Below are 21,139 nucleotides of genomic sequence, written 5' to 3' on the forward strand. Positions count from 1 at the left end.
AAAAAACTTTTTTTTTGCATGAAAATGTGTACATTTAAATACAAAACAAAACAATTTTTTATATTTATTGATAAATAATTCAAATTAGATTATAAAATAAATTAGTTTCATTTTGTAATAACAATCGTACAATCTCTGGATACTATCGAAGCTATGTAAAAATATTATTAAAATGTTTAATTAATCGATAGTTTTTTTAAATCAATATACCTACTTTCTAATGTTGTCCTACCACCATATGTATCAACGCTATTCTAAAATAAATCATTTAACATATAGTTATTCTAAAATAAACCAATAACTTAAAATTAAACTTCTAAATAAAACAATACTTTACCTGGACGTATACTATTTTGCTATTAGATCCACCTATAATCTATATTATAAATTAATCATTTATAAAACCTTTAATTTTTTTCATATAAAATATATTATAAGTAAATTACCGCATTGTTGATGTTTAATGATTCACCTTTTTTCGAAGATATACAAATATAATCTCTTGATGCACCGTAATCAGTCGGTTTTTGTTTATGATTTTTAATTATCTGAATACTGCTTACTGGTGAATCATCTTTTGGATTTTCCAAGTTAATATCTTGATGCATTTTCTTTACATTGGATTCAATAGATTCATTATTACTTCCGATTATCTAAATATAAATAAATTATAATTACTTATGTAACTTTATAATATAAATACAAAACTATTTTATTTATATAGATTACCGAATTTGTAATAGATATTGATGAAGGTGTATCAATTTCTCCAGATAAAGATCGAAGATTATTCGATGCCATTTCACTATAGAAATAATAACTAATATTTAGCTATACTATAAACCTTAGTGTATAATTTATTTATTCTTTATATTTTATTTTGAAATATATTAAAACTTTTTTAAAACTTTTTATAAGTTATTTATATTTTTTATATATTTTTTACCACAATTAGATAAAAATTATTTTTATATAGCATTATAACGTACGTACCCTCGTCCAATAAGAAATGTTAACGATGTTTATCAAATCCCCGAACACCCGCAAATCAATTCCGATGGATTTATGTAATTTACTTTTTATTATATTTATATATTTTTTAATTTAATAAATTAATTTAAAAAATAAACGATTAACCCTTTGTCAGCAGACACAGGAAATGAACAATTCCTATAAAATACATACATTAAGACAAAGTTAAGAATTATCACCGAGTATTCCTACTTACATTTTAAGATTACTCGGAGTCACTTCCAATACAATACAGATGGTGAACTTTCGAAATCTGGTCTAACTATTATACGGTTTTCCCTTTTTATACTCTGAAATTTTTGATCTTCGATATATTATTTTTTAAAATGGGGTTTAAAATTAATTCCATTCTACGTATACGCATTTGGAAGTGTATCGCGTTACGTATATAGCAATTTATCCGGTCCTCATACGGAATCACGTGTACAATTACAATACTTGAGAATGATACGTTTCTCATACTTAAACTTGAAATATTCGTTTAAAAAAAATACTCGTGATATAGATTCAAGTGCCAAGCATATTTAAGTACTACAATGATATTAAAATGAAGTTTAAAAATGTTTCCATTCTACTTTAACAACGAATATTCAATGACGTCAAAACACTCTTAAATTAAAATTAACCGCGTCCCCCGGGTAATCCGCGCACGCGCGCGCTATCTATCATTTAAATTCAAATTAACCGCGTCCTCCGGGGTAATCCGCGCACGCGCCACCGAGGTTATCATTACATCATTTTAACTTATTCCGTACCATAAAACGCGATAAGATATACGTTCAAGTGTCTTTCGAGATAAGCGGAGATAAATGAACAAGTTGGCCTGGACATAATATGTTGATATACGAAAAAACATATCGTCGCGAGAAATACCCTAAATACATTGACTTTTCGACGATTTTACCCCATTTCACCCCTAAATCCTGGATCCTCGATCCTCGATCCTAGGATCGATGTCAAACCGTCACTTTCCTTCTACTTACTTTCTTTTCACGAGAAATTCCATAATTATTAATCAAGCCCAAACTTGGAGATTTAGTTTGTCGCACGTTTATTTTGGCTTCTATTAAAAACACCGGCGAAATATTTTTTTCCCGTCAAAGAAATTCGATAGCGTATAAATTATCCGGGTTCTCCCGAAGACTCTCTCTGATTCCTCCCACACCGAGCGTGAAAGAACGGTAACGAAACCCACGAATAAACTTTTTAAGGGCGTTTTGATTCCCCATTGTTATTGAATGAGGATTCACCTTCTCGTAAGCGCTTTGAATGACGATTACTTAAAGGCGACTCTGCACCCCTAGACTCCACGCGTCGACGAGTCGCTCGTAAGAACTATCGGCTTCTAGTAGAAATTAGAAACGCCGTATACATTAGACGGCTAGATTGCCGACTGAAGCTTCGAAATCATTCGATTCCCCACGTTCTTCTTCAACGCTCGACTATGAATCCCGTTGCCACTCTCGTACTTTTACTCCCGCCGAAACATGAGAGCTTATTTCGATTTGAGGTTTAAATTTTTCGACGGTCTCTTTCGAATTCTCGGTACCGGCGAATGCAACCACTTTGAGCCGGTACTTTTCAAGGGCGTTCAAGGTTGATTAAATCCCCATAGAAAATCAACGGGGAATCATATATTCCCTGTACAATCCGATGGGAAAATGAATTTTCCGTGGGGCAGTTCTCTCATTTTTATACTACACACTTATCAGAGTAATACGCGATGCTTACAACGTACGACCTAAAGTAACAAATAAGTGTGACACTTATCGGAGTAATGCGCTATTCTTACAACGTATGACCAGAAGTAACAAATATTTTTACAGATTCCTTAATCACTTCGTTTTTAATAATTAGTTGAACCAAACTAATGATATTTTTAGGATAAGCCACATTTCTAATGATGCAAGAAACTTTAATGATCTTTTTAGGTATATTTGCCAAATTTCTAATGATAAAATGCATTAACATTGAAGCTCTAGTTTATTTAATAAAGAAAAAATACGTTCATAGGTTAAATTAAATAGTGTTAAATAGAAAAATATATACGTAGGTTAAATTAAATACAAAAATATATTAAATAGAAAAATATATACATAGGGTAAATTAAATAGTGTTAAATAGAAAAATATATACCTATGGTAAATTAAATAGTGTTAAATAGAAAATATATACGTAGGTTAAATTAAATACAAAAATATATTAAATAGAAAACATATGTACATAGTTTAAATTAAATACAAAAAATATATACATAGTTTAAATTAAATACAAAAAATCTTTACATATACATATAGATTAAATTAAATATAAAAAATCTTAACATATACATATAGATTAAATTAAAAAGAGAAATCTTTACATATACATAGGTTGAATCAAATAAAAAAATATATACATATACATAGGTTAAATCAAATAGAAAAATATATACATAGGTAATATATTAAACAGTAGGTTCGTGTTCGGTTTCCTCAGTGGTTGGTTCCTTAGCGTTATGCTCGGCAGCGGTTGGCTTGCCAACGACTGGCTCGTTATCGCCATCCAACTTATTTTTTGGGGGAAGAAACGAGGTCCTCCGCCACAAAAGGATACAAATAGTCATCTTCGTCTCTTTAAGCTTGTCTTAGATTTTGATAACGCACATCATCCCTTTTGCCGATTGGAAATTCGTTAGTTCAAATTCAAGCTCTGAAGTATTCTTTGTGTTATGAGTATAATTGTGATTCTATACAATATGACCTGTTTGATAGTTCCAATTCTTAATTTTATATTGTAAAGTATCATTCACGCTATATAAGTTTCGTTGGTTCTCTTCTTTAGGCTTAACTAATTTAACACTTCGATTTGTCAGTCATTTAGGAATCTCTTTCAACGCGATACAAGAGCCGGCCTTATACTTCGCCATTACCCTCCCCCCTTCTCTGATTTAAAGACAATCAAATGGTTAAAGAACCTACTCTCTATCGAAATGTAGATGAAAATTAAGCTCAAAAATTATATCCACATTATTTTATTGATTAAAACCAACTTTTAATTTAATAAAATCATCGTGTAGAACTTGCCAAAAGCATATGAAATTTTTCTTCGCGGCTTAGACGTGGGGATTACACAGCGTGGGCTTCTGGCATTCAGAAGGTCGCGGACTTTAATTTAAAAACACTCTAAAGTAAAAACGTTTGTGCTAGAGAGTATTGTTAAATTAAATCTTAAAGAAACCAATTTAACACTGTTAAACTTGATATCAGAGGCCGGGGGGCTCTGGGCTTTAAAGATCGCCAATGCCCTATAGGTTAGGCTGGGGCTCACGAGCGCAGTCGCTCTCTTTTGTATATTAGAATGCCGATCTCTGCTTGATATATAACGGTTCGATTTAGAGCCTGGCAAAGAAATAATATTATCGCCTTCTTGGCGAACTTGTTTTAAACTCGAATGTATTATTCCGGTAAATGGTCTTGACTGTCGTCACAGCACCCTTAAGAATGCGCGCACAATATTTCGGAAATTTTACGGAGCACGGTACGCACACCTGATAACCAATTAGTTAGTACAATGGCAACACTCCTTTTTGCATTCTTAGTTAAAAAGGTGTGAAAAAGGGAGACAAGAATATTGGAAGTTTTGAAGATGACTTGTAGGAGAAGCCCACTAATCCCAAGAAAAGAAAAGCGATCATCCCCAGGGGGTACTGACCCTCGGGAAACGTCGACGCGGGCAATGACAACCGGAACGGCGTATCTCCTCAAGGCCTACGAGTCAAGCGCGCACGTCAAGAAGGGACCTGGAATTCCCAGAATCAATGCAACTGAAAGTTAATAGTACACTTGTTATGAAAGGGCTAATATTTTTTGTTACAATTTCATTGAACCACCACAAATTGGAACAGAGATAAGGGCTGTTAATATGCCAGAATAAAATTGGCCTGATTAGCATATACGTAATTTACATATATTTTTCACACTTCAGGGTGTCCTTTAAATATACCCTTTAAAAATATTTGCTAGGTAAGCTCGTATGAGACTTCTATTTGGGACTACCGGGCCCACTTGTTAACAGTTTAGCAGGTGGTGGTCCATTATCGGTGGCATTGGGATTAGTTCGCCATGTTGTTCTTACCGGCCCATAAAAATGTACTATTTATTTGCAAACAAATATATAATTGTTTATTAGGTGCTAAAAGTGGGTTTATAAAAATCTTAAACAATAACGATTAATTAATTGGTTTTTTTTCACAACGGAATGAGGAGAAGAAGAAGATTTTATTTAGTAAAATTTATTTAGAGGTAAGAGTTGATAGGAAATTTGGTGGTCGTGGAGTACGTGCGTATTTCTCTGGAGTAAGCCAATGGAGCATCTCTCCTCCCTGTCACATCGGAAAACCAAGAATGAGGGAGGGTAAAATGAAATAGGCGTTTGGAATAAAGCACTCCACAGAAATGAAATGAGGCCGGTTGTAAGAAAAGGTAAAGCTTAGAGAGATCTACAAAACACTTTTTTGTCGTACCTACTTTTATTGGTTTCCTTCCGAAATATTAAAAGAAAAATTGATATTCCACATGGTACTATATTTTAAATATAAATTAGTAAAAAATAACAACATTATTTTATGGAAACATTTGTTCTGTAAAATTTTAAAACCATTTAAATTAATAAAAAAAACTATTTAATTATCTTATGATATCATTTATTCTATCTGATAATAAAAAATTGCTTGGCGTGCTCCAGGTTTTGGGACGTCATAATAGTATTTCGTAGTAGATGTTGGAGCCTTTTCAAATCGCATTAATTTACTTGATTTGAAATATATTAAATTCAAAATATTCGAGTAACTAGGCCTTCTATGGATAAATTCAAAGGGCACAAAGAGACTTTGTAAAGGTCCGTCAGTTGTAAAATAAAACTTGGATGATTTTCATTTAGAAACTGTTGCGCCAACGTTTAACTAGAGATTTCAACAAGAGATCGATTGAGCCGAATTGGAGAAATTAACTTAGTTTTAACCGGTGGGTGTTGGACAAAAAAATTGAATGAAAAGATTGTAGAGCATGCTGGAAAATGTGGAGATCATGATAAACATAAGATGGTACTATACAATGTCAGAAAAGGATTTCTATTCGTTTTTCAACGACACAGCTTTTATGAGTTTATAGTTTCAAATAAATAAATGAATAAAAATATTTAATTTATTACGGATGACTCAAGAGGCATATGATTTTAATTAATTTTAATTCATTAAAAACATATATACAACTTAAAATAAAGCTGGACACAACGTTTCGGGTCTTAACGAGACCCTTTGCCAAGTGTGTCTAATTAAATGAATAACAGTTATTACAAATATGAATCAATTATTTATACTTCGGTCACAATGCAAGTCTCAGCCATTGGAACGACGTTAAATGTTTAGAATAAATTAAATTAAAGTTAGTAAAATTTTAAAATAAATATAATTCTTATATTTCTTACCGAATCATAAACGAAACGATATTTTACAAATTAATTCAACGATTACAATAAAAAATGAAAAGGTCAACCCAGCAAGAAATAAGAACATAATGAACTTTTCGTCTTGCATATTTATTGCTCTGTATGATTCGTCAATTTCACGGAAAGCGAACCAATTCCAAATATATTTTCGTTCCTTCCAATGATATTCAAAAAAATTCGATTCGAATATTCGCAAAATCCTAAAGGAGATTACAAAGACATTAGTCACAACTGATACAACGCTTCCTACCTTCGCTTTCGCTACGAGGTATTTTGTCAGTATTATTATAAGCTTTTACGGTATCTGCTTTTTTGAAAAGTTAATTTCGAGCGACCATAAACGTTTTGTTGGTCTGCAGTCATCGAAAACAATTATTTCGGTGGTTTTAAATAAAATATTAATTGATCAATTAAAGCAAAAGTTCAGGTTGGGTAAGATTTGGATTTATTTGAAAGATCATGTTTAAATGAACTCAAAAATATCAGTCGTAAAATTGTATCTTTTTTTAATGACGATAAATTAATTTTTAAACGAGCCAAATTTGCACGCCAAGCGATCCGCCATTTTGTTTCGCGGTGACGTTTTAGGACTTCAATCACGTGGTTTTCGCGCTATAACAGCGCTCTGTTCCCTGCGCGCGCTTGCTCCGCGTGCAGTCTGCGGAGGGAAGGCGAAAGAAAATGGCAGATCGCTTGGCGGGTAAATTTGGCTCGTTTAAAAATTAATTTATCGTCATTAAAAAAGATACAATTTTACGACTGAAATTTTTGAGTTTATTTAAACATGATCTTTCAAATAAATCCAAGTTTTACCCAACCTGGACTTTTCCTTTAACCATGGACTTCTACGTCTTCAGATTCAAAATTAATAAAATCATAGATAAACCATGGAGGAATAACCGGATAAGTTTAAATTTCCCACGCTATTTTATACAGCTAGGTGACGCTCGCATCTCCTTTCATAACAAACTTACATAGAGCAAAGACCGAGTCGGCCCTCCTGTTATTACTCCTTGGACAAACTCTTCCTAGGAGAGGTATATTTTGACTTGCCAACTTGTTTTTAACTTTTTTGACTTTCCAATCTAGGCCAGCCAATTTCAGTCACGTGTTTGGCCGTGCATCTAGGTAGGAATGTTTTGACACCTAAAGATTTCATCTGCCTATAGGGTTCGAGCTAACGAAATATAGCGCCATCTGACGAAAACTAAAAATGTGAAGAAACAGCAGACACCTTTTGAATTTCTCTGTTTTCCGGTTGGACTTTCAGCAGTTTTGTAGAGAGAATTCTGAACGAGCAGACAGCTTTCATCTATTTTATTTAAATGTCGGTCGGTAGGCGGTGTAACTTATAACCAAAATGTAAATTACGCACGTAGCCTATATAAGAATAAATAAATGTACCTCTCTTTTCACCAACCAAAGATGATAGGAAGGGTTATAAGATATCTATTGAGGACAGCATATGTATATATCTATTGACTGTGGGATTTCTATGATTGGTTTTTTTAAATATTTTCAACACAATTTCTTTCAATTATTATAGAAACGTGATGTTCTTTTCAACAAATATCAGAATCAGTAGAAATTATCTATCCATTAAATAAAGTTTTTGAAACACAAATCACAGTTGAAAAAATTCTATATAGATTCCAACCCAAACTTTTATCCATAAAAATTACCTCATTTTAAAAGATAGCTAATGTTGGGTGGTTATGAACCCTAATTTGGGTTGCGTAGTAACAACCCAACTTTTTAAATCTTTAGTTTTAAGAGTTTCATCAAAGATCATATCTATGCGACGCCTGTTACGAGCCTGAAAGAATTACGTCAGAGTACCATCGATGCTTTTCAATTTTCACTGGATCCAGCGTGCATTCCAAAGTATGCTTTATCGTGCAGAAACATGTTTTGCGGCAGACGGAACAATTATCGAACTATATCTGTAATTTCGCAATCCTTTCATACTTTGATTGTATATGTTTTTCTTAGTTTGATTAGAAATTTCTTGTTTATCTTTCTCTCACTTGTTTGTAACAGATAAATGGTTAATTAATTGTTCATTGACATGATTTTCTCAAAAACAATTTAACTAAGCCTTGTAAAAGAACCCTTTTTCCTGCTATGGCGAACTTGTCAATAAAGTTTAACTAAAAAAGAAACACTCACCCCACGTTGATGATTTCCAGGCAAAACGGAGAAACATTCTTTGAAAACGGAATGGAAATGAGTCTTTCTCCCATGATATCTTTCCCTACATATACTCGGTCTCTGTCCTCCTCAAAATTTGGAAATGCCTCATGGATTTTGAAATGGTAAAGGTTTGGGTCCGTCATAATTCTAGCAAAAGGAATATCGCTATCCAAATTAAGCAATAGTTCATAAAGTTCGTTCAAATTGCGTACCAAACCTCCATATTTTCTCGCTTGTTCGATAATTTTCATTCCCAATTCACCCTTTTCGGTCTTAAAACATATAGTTGAAAATTAGTTGAGTTTATAATATTTTATATTTAAACCAATTCAGTGAACACGAAATGAAAGCAATTACAGCAAAAGCACAAAATGAACCCCTACATTAATTTATATTGAATTCCCCATACCACAAATCCGCCGATGTAACAAGGGTATAACAATGACCACAGAAATCGTTTTTGATAACTGATTGTTCAGCCAAGGATTCTCAAGTCAATTATAATGAAATACTTTCTCGCTTTATCACGGGAAAAACTTGAAATACTAATAATTTATCTATATATACCTTTTTTGGTCCTATTACAGGCATCCCAGTTCCCGTTTCACAGCTCACCTAATGGATGTTTGACACTAAGGAGTTTAAAAAACAAATGCGTTCTTCTAAATAGGCCTAAACGGTTTCTTAGTGATTCTCTGACGTTTTAACTATTTAATTGGTTTGTTAAATGAAATGAGGTATCACGTTCAGAAAGTTTCAAGCCTTTTGTCTTAAGTATTTTATTTCGATTTTTATGTAAATTAGGTAAGGTCTAGAATAAGAAAGGTTGGGATAAGTGAGCTAACTTAAGGTTGAGTAAAGGAAGGTAAATTTGGTTTAGGTTTAGCTCGAATGGGTAGTTTTAAACTATAACACTCTTAAAATAAGGGTTTTTAATGGTATATTAAGGGTGTAATAATTTTATAAAAAACACTCTTTAATGTTTATTTAAACGCCCTAAAGGGATTTTTATTGTTCCAAATTAAAAACTGGAAAAGGTTTATAAAGGGGGTTATATTACTCCGTAAATAGAGTGATTTAACACCTGGTAGGGTGTAGCTCCCTTAAGGCAGTAGTTTAGTACCCTAAAAGGAGTATTTTAACACTTTAAAGGGAGTATTTTAACATTTTAAAGGGAGTATTGAAACACCCTTAAGGGAGTTGTTTAACATTTTCAATTGAGTATTGTAGAACCCTTAAGGGGGTCGTGTAACACCTTGAAGGGAGTCGTTTGAAACCCTAAAAGGAGTAGTCTTGTACCCTTAAGGGAGTAGATAATAACCCTGAAGGGAATAGTTTTATACCACAAACTGTATAACAAAGGAAGCAAAACGGAGGACATAAGCACCCCAAACAGTGTAAATAAACACCCTAGCCGGAAAACTGCTTTTAAGGTGTAGAATAACATACTTTATAAACCTGTTAAGGTGTTAAATATGGGACAAGAAAAAACCCTTAATGGTTTGAAAATAAACCTTTTTTTAAGAGTGTAATACTTTTTTAAATATACGCATATTCTAATTGATTTGAGGATTTTTTTATCGAACACTTGAAAGCCTATTTTGAATATACTGTATAATGAGAATATTTGTCGTTTGGACTAAAAACCTTGAAAGTTCCAGAAATGTTTTAATTGTCCATGGTACTACTCACTATAAAGATTATTTTCTGATTCTGTTTTTAGTAATCAACACCAAACCTACTTTGAAATAATCGTAATTTCTCTAACTTCTTAAATTATTACCTAAATTTGTATTGCTTTAAAAACCAAAAGATCAATGTTTTTACCTGTTTGAAATTGGTAAAAAGGCATTTATAGATCTTACCTGCATAAAGCGGTAAAGGTAATGCGATTGATATATTATTGGTATGAGATTTGGTTTTTTAATAACGTCTTCAAGATTATTTATTTTCTCATAGACCGTTGGTTTGTTTGACTTTTGAAAGCAAAGCAATGCATTTATGGCAAAAAAGCAACCAATCAACCAAGATCCGAAAATTGTCCTTGCTGTTATAGATGAAATAGACAAAGTCTTCAAAGAAGAAGCTGTAAAGAATGTTAACTTGAACAATGCGGTTTTCACGGCCTTGGGAGGGCTTTGTTTGAAAAAAAACTTATGTAGGTGTTTAGTTTTAAAAATCAGAAAAACAACCTTTCAGGAAACAAAATTAAGACTACCATTTAAATTTCCCGAGAGTCTACTTTATTTGTATTAAGATCGTCCTAATATTAATCTTATTCCCTGTTTAATATCATGAATAAACAATTGGTGGGATTTACTTCGAACACTGACACACTTTTAATTAAACATTTTACGTTTATAGTTCAATGTATTGTAATGACCAATAAAGAAAGTACTAAGAATGGCCATTCTTATTTAGGGGTCAGCGCGATTTCCTATGGCTAAAATTAATACAGCCAAGCGCAGGAGAATCAATAGTCGGGTCACTAAACATTTTAGGATTTTATTTTAAGCGAATTTCATGCCCAAGATTCAGTATTGTGGATGCCTAGCGGGATTATTCTTACTGTCAACAATTATTGTCTGGCAGTACTACAATTACTATTAATGTATCAGCGTTGGTGTACAGTACAGAGATAGACATACGGATTTGTTGCTACTGTCAACTTCAGCGAGAAACGTATTGGAATCCCATCATTTAACGAAAGTTAGTCGACTGTAGATAAGAAGCTTCGTACTGTAATGAGTAAGTGTACCATTTTTGACATGGAAGGCCAACTGATCAGCTCGTAGCCAGTTTCCCGGAAAAATGCAAAAATCACATTTTGGCCGTCTTCGAGTTAACGTTGTTTTCGCACTTTACTCAAGAGATAATCAACCATTTCTTATGGGAACTTTATTTAAATCTCATTATTTATACGTAATTAAGTATTTTTTAAGTAAAAATTATCATTATCGTAATTAATTTACTTGCAGTTGAATAGTAATTAACATTTTACTAGGGATGTTAATTTTCCGGAAAAATAAAATGCGGAAAATTTTCTAGAAAAGTTTCCGGAAAATTTTCCGAATTGCGGAAAATTATAAATTATAAATTTTAGGCTAAATATGCCCTGTGAGGCAGAGCAAAGGGACAGCTATAAAAAAATGCGTTTATCAAAGCAGTTGGAAGGTTGATTTAAGGGGTAGTTCGGATCTATAAAGGCACAGATATTGGAAATGTTTTAGAATTAGAGTTATTTTTTGGAACTATTTTAAAAAGCAAAATATATTTCTAAAATAATTTCCATCAATTTTTTCTCACCTTTTATATATTTTAAAACCCTTTGCTTAAATTTGAGCCTTGAAACTGTAACAGTAAACTGAGAAAACTTTCAATTGTAAAGGATTACGTGTAAAATTACAGCATTTAAATTGCTGAAACACATTATAGAAACTAAACTATTAAAAAAGTCATCAATAAAAGAGATTTGCAATCAATTTAATCGAGAAAGTTATTTAAGTTCACATGCCGTACATTGTGAACCCAAAGCTACGACTGAATGACTTATTTCAATTCGACTAGCTCTTTCTTGAAAGTCCCTTTAACAACTCAAACAGGCTACTGCAGTGTAACTGCACTTATTTCATCAGGCCTTTCTAGAAAGAAATGTGGTCATTTTAATGTAACTCTAAGATCACTCTTTTTTACTACCAGCGGGTACTTGATTTGTGAGGATCTTCAGTTTTTCATGATGCATGCCAAATTTAAATACTGATGTATAATTCTACTTTAAACCAGAAGTTTAAATAATAAGTGCAGACTTGAATAGATATAATTTAGTACATGTCTGTTTTATAAATTCATTAAATTCATTAAGATAATTATCTTACATAGAAAGTTGCAAACTCCTTTGACCGTTTAATTTCATATGTATTTATACAAAATTTTAATTTAACGTATAAAACAGTATATTTATTAAGTTTATAATATTTTCCAAGTAGTAGTTTGAAACACAAAACTGCAGATGTTTCAAACTACAGAATCCAGTTACGACAGCATAGCAGACGTCTATACAGGGCTTCCACATTTGATATATAAAATTTTCCTCTTGCGACAATTTCATTAAATGAAAAATCCCGTTTTTCGCGTTTTTGACCTAGAAATTTCCATTTTTTATACCTCACTCTTAATACTAATTTATATATATATTCAGATTAATTCTGAAAATGAATCCAAATTTAAGGTTTTATTTGTTACAAAATTACTTACATTTGAATAATTTTGCATAAACATATCCTCAAAAGTTGCTTTAGATATTTAGATTGTGACTTTCATTACTTTTATAATTATAATGACCCTTTATTAGCGTTTTCAAAGGTTGAAAAATTCCGGGAAAAGGAAATATTCCCTGCATATGGAAGCACTGCGTCTATAGCATTGAAAATCAATGCCAGAAATAAGCGTTTCAAAAATATGGTGCCTTATCAAGCAACAAAACTCAGCTCGTAGTATATGTCTTTTTCTTCCGAATTTTTTATCCCACAGCCCTATTTTATATCCATGGCGACCGATTTTAAAATTCATTTTAAATATTTCCATTAGAAACACGCGTACTCCTTAACAATTGTAAATTTTCACATTTTACTGTTACAGTTTCACGGCTCAAATTTAAGGAAAGGGTTTTAAAATATATAAAAGGTGAGAAAAAATTGATGGAAATTATTTTAGAAATATATTTTGCTTTTTAAAATAATTCCAAAAAATATCTCTTTAATTCTAAAACAATTCCAATATCTGTGCCTTCATATCTCCGAACTACCCCTTAAATCAACCTTCCAACTGTTTTGATAAAAGCATTTTTTATTTAATATATAATGGGTTCGTTCTTTTCTACACGATTACATGTTAATTTAAATTGCTTAACTAAAACTTATTGTATTCGGCAGACGACAGAAATCTCGATGTGTGAATTGATAAATTGCATGATGCCGGGTAAATAAAAATTATATTTCGTTGAAGTTGTTAAAGAATAATTCACGAAGGCAATACAAAACATGTCTTAGATGTATAAAAATTAATATTTATTTCAAACCTACCTTTAAGTAAAAGATTCAGAAATAATTGCGCAGCAAAGTCCGTCGTGCATTTTAATAAATCTTGTTCTTGTTTTATAAATAATATACGTTTACCAATTTGATTAAGAGATCTGCTTTTAAATCGTTCACTGTATATAAAGAAATCCAGACTGAGCACGATGGAGATGAGAAACAGAGCAGCAACAGCCAGCGCAATAACCTACAAAATAATTTATTTAGTTTATGAGCCTGTTACACACTCGAGTAGCAACTCTGGTGATAAAAAACAATGTTATTTTTGGATAGCTTTGTGCTTAAAAAGAACCAATCCGTGTAATGGAACTTTCTATCGCCCAGCTATCGAAGATAGCGGCGATTTCAAATTGCCTGATCATGCTTATATGGACAGTCTTGTATCACAGCCGCTATTCACGCTAAAAAGCTGTTCATATAAAAAAGAAAGGAATTGCCACAATCTCTACGTTATCTCTTTATGAGTTATGTTTATATAATGAACCGTTTGGCGTTTAAAACCCCCAACGTGGTTTTTTTTTAAATTTTAAAATCCAACATTTTCCTTTCGTAATGTGAAACTAAAAATTCGTCATTCATTTTACACCCAACTGTAATAAATACCTTAAAAGCTTATCTTTAAGGTGTTTCACATCGTTTTAGCATGGATAAAATAACCTTACAGGGATAGTTCTCTGGGGTACAATATTTGCTCCAGACGTACCCTGGTGGCCAGAATTGTCAACGACCGGAAGTCTCGATTTTACCGATACACGGGGGAAAAATTGCAAAGGGGGTGGAATCGCGATTGATGAAATTATTATTTTTGTAGGCCAAGGCCTACCTATTGAAAACTTGTTTACAGTTTGAAAGCCTATAAACAATTTAACGAAAAATTAGGTGATATACATAATTGGCTTAAAAGCAATATGAAAAAGGTCTCTTACAGTACTTATTTATTTACCACATTTAACCAGGAAGCTCCAAAGCCACTTAGGTACTGACCACGAATCCACGATTGAATATTTCAATTTCAAATGTATTAAAACAAACCGTTGGAAAAATATTAAATTTACCAAAAGCCGCCGCGAGATGGCGACGTGTCAAGAAATCTGGTTCCGGATTTGTATCCGGGGGTAAAATTGAGGTGACGGCAAAAATATCTGGCAGCCTCGTTTGAAACAAACATCTTCAACTCGTAGTATAGTAAAATGTATTAGAGAGAACTATCACTGGTTTTAGCATGATATTTTGGTTAATCTTCTCTTTGGCTATTTCATTGGAAATACTTAGGGCTCTATTAGTAAGTTGTTTGGCCTATTCCATCGATAGGGATTATTTTGAGAAGGGCCCCGTCTTACCATCTACTCTCTCTCTAGTCCGTTCCCCAGTTGTCAAGACTCCAATGAGGGGCTGGGCCTGGAGGATTTCAAAACCCAGCATGAGCTAAATAATGTAAGTCTATAATCTTTATACGTGTATATATCGTTAGTACATTTTCAAGCGTGGTTGCATTTTTCCGTTCAAGGGTTTTACCAAAGCCGAGGGGTAAGACACTTAGGATTTTTGTGTACACCGGGAGTTCGAACTCTGCAGAGTTCTCGGGAGTTCACGAGAGTTCGTGAGAGTTCTTGAGAGTTCGAGGAGAGTTCTTGAGAGTTCGCGGGAGTTCTTGAGAGTTCTCTAGAGTTCAGGGGAGTTCATAAGAGTTCCATTAGCAAATGTACACCTGAGTTCTTGAGTGTCTTACCCCTCGACCCAAGCTTATCTACATCGTGAAATCTAGTGTCAAGTGAGTATTGTGCGCGAATGAAGGGGGGGGGGGGGTCACGAAAAAGAAGCTCGGACAGTCGAAGACACGCTCTTGAAAGTATGAGTTGTTCGGTCTCCGAAATTTTTTAATTACCTACCAGTAGCGGAACGAGCAACGGGTTCGTCCTGCTAAGTTTGCCAAAGGGTCTTCGTGACGCTGTGTTAGTCGTTCATTAAGGTACCGACATAAGACAATATCAGTGCTCTAAAAGTTTGAAATCTAAACAATGCTAAAAACGATATTTTGGCCGTAGTGGTTCATTGGTTTTAAAATTACACTTAAGGTAATATTAATCGCAGTGCACAAGTGTATATTGTATTTAAAATTTTGGGATTTAGTAGTATGGTACCATTTATTTGTATAGTAATTTAGTGTTCGCGTTTAGTTTATTAAATTGTATTATTGTATTTGTCACATGAAATTTTATTTCATTGTTCTCAGTTAGTGTTAACGATTTATTCAATTGCTCTTAGTAAATTGGTTTCTGGTCAAATCAAAATCCTTTGAAATTAAAACCTTAAGCCTATAAGCATAACCCTTATCACTTTTTAGAAATAATTGAATTGATTAGCCAACGGATTTTAGAGAGGTGGTAGTATAATCATCAAATTTGTCACATTATTAAAATTTTCTAGTAAATTACAATTGGTACTTATGACCCGAAACAAAATTTATCCTACAGATTTATTTTTAACATAAAACTTATATTTATCGCTTTCGTTATCTTCTTCTGATATCATTAAGGATGCATCCAAGTCATGAACAATTAACAAGCCGAGGTTCATTTGAGGCTATTCATACCCTTATAAAAACATTCGTAAGAAACGTTCAGAAAACATTTGGGACTTTGAACGAGTCATTGGGATAGGGTCTGAAACGAAAATTTCCCATAAACATTCTTAAGAAATCCACTACCAATAATCGAGAAATATTTCTTAAGAATATTTTCTATAGTTTTTATTCAGAAATTCCAATTGAATAATTCCGTAACAACATGTTCCATAGCCTCTCCTAAGAAAGTTCAATTGGATATTTCCGCTTTAAATTTCTTTGTAAATTTTTGCTGGGATTTCTTAGGTGTCTCTGACGTTTAAAAGGGTTGACTTTCTTTTTATGAACAACAAAATATAAGATAGTAAAATATTTTAAATGCATATATTAATATGAAAATATTTTATTTTTAACTAATTGTTTGATTATAAACTTTTCTTCTAAATAAAAGTATAGTTATTTTTAAATACAAAATTAATATAATTTAAAACCATAAAATTAATTTAAAACTTTGAATTTAAAATTTAATTTGAAGTCTTTTTACTGTAAAAAAACAAAAGGGAAATATTAATGGCAATTTTAAGCCACTTGTTTTAATTAAAATTCCTTAAAAAAATTGAAAATCGTGCCTCATTTTTACAGCGGGTTTCATAAAAATATTATTTTTAAAAACTTTTAAAAATTAAAATTATTTGTTAAAATTATTTCATAAATTAATTATATTTTAGTTAGTAACCATATTGAATGAAAAATAATTTTGATAAATGATTCAGTCAATTTAGACAATATTTTGGTCACTGCCAACTTAAACTCCAAGTATTCGGACACTCGACAACGTTGAGTTGCCTGCAGATACGGATTTTTACAAAAGCAGAAAAAAACTTACGCCGTTTTCATAAAAGGAACAAGCATCGTGGTCACTACTTACTCCGCTACCATGTATTTTATTTAAATCGTTAAAAGTCATGGTGTTCGTTTCCAAAAATCTTAAGTAAGTTATTTTAATAATAAGCTTTTAAAATATTACATGAAATTGGCATACGTTAAATTATTTGACGTAAGAAACTATGTTGAAAATAATAACTTAGGAAAACCAAAGCAAGGCTTAGGCTTAGCAACTTCTTTCAAATTCATTAATATACAAAACTAATATAGGCTAAATATAAACTTATTTTAGTTATTATATTATTATTATAATATTAAATTTGAAAGTGAGATTTGGCCTCCTTTTCAATTGAAAGAGCGAATCACTTAGCTTTAAAGTCTACATTTTCCTCCAGAGCCTTTAGCAATAAATGTAATATTATTTTGGTACAGTAGTTGAACTATAATATCTGACCCATTGACACTCTCTTTTAATATATACTAGGTTTTTTCTATGATTTATAATTTGAAAAGTTGGGTTTGGCCTCATTTTCAATTGAAGGGCGAATGAACGTAGCTTCAAAATCTACATTTTCCTCCAAAGCCTTTAGCAATAAATATAACATAATTTTGGTAGTTGAACTATAATATCTGACCCATTGACACTCTCTGTTAATATATACTAGGTTTTTTCTATGATTTTTAATTTGAAAAGTTGGGTTTGGCCTCATTTTGAATTGAAGAGCGAATCAACGTAGTTTTAAAGTCTACATTTTCCTCCAGAGCCTTAAGCAATAAATGTAAAATTGTTTTTGTAGTTGAACTATAATATCTGATCCATTGACACTATCTTTTAATATATACTAGGGTTTTTTCTATGGTTTTTAATTTGAAAAGTGGGATTTGGCCTCCTTTTCAATTGAAAGAGCGAATCAACATGAATCTATATTTCTGAAACAAATTTACATTTATTTTAACTTATTCTAATTTTAGTATTTTTTGTTATATTGTGTGTCATTGACTCTATTATTTTTATTTGAACTAGATAAAACTTTTCGTAACCATGGCTGTGAAATGTTGCACTATGCAACGTATCGTAATCCTTTAGAATCCTTGAAAGGTCAGGATTTTAAAAACTTATATCCTATGAAAATATTACTAATGTCCTAATAAATATATAATTTATTCGACTTTTATTTTTTGTAGATCAAATTCCCGAATCCTTTAAAAAAGTTATGATATTGATGACTGATTTAAATATGAAAATGGAAATTTCTTAAGGTGCCCTTTTCACGGTTTTCCTGATTTACCAATCAGTTCCTTAGATGATTTAGGGGGAGCAAGGAAACAAAGAAAATCATTGTAAATCTTACGTTAATTTTTATTAAAATCTAATGGATTTAATATTTTTTTTCTTTACTTGGTTAAGATATCTTTATTTGGAGGAAAAAACTTGTTCGAAGAGTGTTGACGTACCACGTTATAGTTTAATTTAATTGGATTGGCGCCAGTGACATATTCATTTAATGAACTTCGTATTAAAAAGACCATAAATGGTAATTAAATTTGAGTTACGTAGTAATAAGATTATAAGTAATGGTAATAAAATAATTGTTTGCAGTTGCTGTCCAAAAGAAATTCCACTCTACAACTGAAGAGGAAATTGACCAGAATGGGGAAAAATAAATGTTCAAACAGTTACATAGCGGCAAAATAAAAATTAAAGTTATGAATCATCGTCTGATTAAAACTACTTACATTAATTAAATTTTGTTCCTAAACCCCTCAAAATTAAGATGATTTGATAATTCAATAAATTTTTTACCAATATAATTTAAAATATGAACATTAAGCTTAATTGAAATTAGAAATTAAGTTGATGGGAAGTAGACGAAATTCTGTAGGGAAAGTGTGCGTAACACGGCTGGGAAGTATTTGGTAAGGTAGTTAGAAAAATGCTGGTAATGGTACAAATCTTTAGCTGGGGATGAAGCGGTAAAATGCTGTTTTACTGATTTTCTAAAGCTGGATAAGTACATATGAGGTGCTGGTGAAATGTTGTTCTGATGCTGGGTAAGTTGATAGAAAAGTTATGGGAATCTGGCTAAAATACTGCTGGAAAAGTGGCTTGTAAGGTGATGGGATGATCGATAGCAAAAATACTTTAAGAGCTATTTTTTTCGAAATATTTAAAGAATATATTCGTAGGATAATGCAATATTACACGTAAGGAAATATCGTAAGAATATTTCCTTAAGAAAATCTTAAGGAATTGGTTGGGAAAAAGGTGCCAAATATACCAAGGATTCCCAAGATATGGCCCTAAGGATTTCTTACGGATTTTCCCATCACTTTTTCTTAACCAGTCTTAATAATATTTTTATAAGGGTAATGCAGTTACAATTTGATTTGCATACGCGTTAAAATTTCTGTTTCTTGTGTGGGGGCTCCTTTTATCCTTAAAATATCGAACTTCCCTTCTTCGTCCACTTTTCAGCCGTGGTCACTTGTTGGGTTAGGGATATCTGGAACGTTTTTAGACAACGCTTCCATAATTCCGGTTTGGTAATTGGGTCTCTTGGTAAATTGGAGAAGCTCTATTCAACATGATGTTTTTGGCTCGGAAAATTTGGTAGCGCATTTTACTGCCATCTTTGACCTTGCCGTTGGTGGAATAGAGTTGGCAAGTTAAATCCTGGATTCCCGCTATAGTTTCATTAGAGACGTTCCAGGTTGACTTCAATATCACAATCGCTGAATTGAACTTTTCATTCTTTGAAATTATTTTCAAAGCTTCCCTTTTATACTGGACAGCCATCCAACCAGTCCAGTAATGTAAGAAAATAAAAGCGTGGTAAATATTATTCTGAAAGTTGTAGCTTCTTTAGAAATAATGCTGACACTAACCAGCGATACTCTGCTAATTAATACGTAGCAATCGATTTGCGAATTAAACGCTTAAAATAAAACAAGGGCGTTGGTATCATTCGACACGCGCATAATTTTTTTGTATTCTTTAGACGTGTGTTTCGCGTGTAAAACTAAACGTGTGTCAGCCCCTTCGTGATAACAATAAAGTTAGTCTACATCTACAACCGTATTTTTGGTTAGTTTGATGCATTTATCGAAACAAGTGACATACAATGAGATATCGTCTAGTCTTTGCCGTCTATTCTCTTCTTTCCGATTTTCACGGATGAATTGTATCAAATGGGTCTTGCTCTCCTTGCGAGACAAACAATCCCCCAATTCTTCAACTTGTGGTTTGGTCGAATTTGATTGAAAGATAAGCTTTCCTTGGAACCTCTTTTCACCCTTTCCGCCTCCTTTATAAAATCAAACATGTATACGTATATACGTATCTGTATTCTTTGGCTACCTTTAACAGCTTGCAAAATGCGACGAAACAATGAACGTCTACTGTTTCAAGCCAGAAAGTGAATGATTTCCAGGCGACTTTCATTAATGCTTCGTAGGTCAACTTGTGAAACCAAATGGATCTATGGTACTGTTTGCCTTCCAACACTTTGTTAATGGAGCCTTCAGTTGTAGCCAAAGACTCGACTGCAATGTCACGAAGACCCACATTTATGACATTTTCCCAATTACCGACATAAAGTTACAATAGGTGTGACTAATTTAATAACTATTCATTTTATGCTGGATAAAAAAATTAGGTGGAATCAATATTTTACTTATTTTCCGTTGTTAAAATTAGACGGGGTCAACATTTTACGTAACTTAATTTAATCCAATAATGTTTTAAAATCATTTTTGATTAGTTTTAAGATGCGGGCTTAATATTTGTTGTAATATAAGAGATATAATAAAGAATATTATACTTGAGTTTCAATTTGAAAAAGTTCCACAGCGAGATTATGTGGAATTTCTCTTGGGTTGAAGGACA

At 32.3% G+C, this 21,139-nt stretch overlaps 1 protein-coding gene across 1 annotated transcript; it reads right to left on the reverse strand.

Moving 5' to 3' along the window:
• Positions 1–20: 20 nt before the first annotated feature.
• LOC149949858 (uncharacterized) lies at positions 21–801 on the reverse strand. The gene is made up of 5 exons (XM_090169532.1): positions 730–801; positions 447–653; positions 338–376; positions 215–254; positions 21–151 (listed from the first exon to the last, which is right to left on the reverse strand). Exons 1-5 carry the CDS (start codon positions 799–801, stop codon positions 108–110), a joined length of 402 nt encoding a protein of 133 aa, XP_090025658.1. The 3' UTR covers positions 21–107.
• Positions 802–21,139: the final 20,338 nt, after the last annotated feature.

This window comes from Leiobunum rupestre, chromosome 3 (genome assembly GCF_980474605.1).
Source record: "Leiobunum rupestre chromosome 3, qqLeiRupe1.1.hap1, whole genome shotgun sequence".
Lineage (NCBI taxonomy): Eukaryota > Metazoa > Arthropoda > Arachnida > Opiliones > Sclerosomatidae > Leiobunum > Leiobunum rupestre.

Bases quoted from the DNA above. Each gene is read 5' to 3' on its own strand.
- LOC149949858 (XM_090169532.1), bottom strand. From the start codon at position 801: ATGGCATCGAATAATCTTCGATCTTTATCTGGAGAAATTGATACACCT. The intron at 377-446 runs GTAATTTACTTA...TTTATAATATAG, and splicing joins CATTAAACATCAACAATGCG to ATTATAGGTGGATCTAATAG. The intron at 152-214 runs GTAGGTATATTG...ATTTTTACATAG, and splicing joins TGGTAGGACAACATTAGAAA to CTTCGATAGTATCCAGAGAT.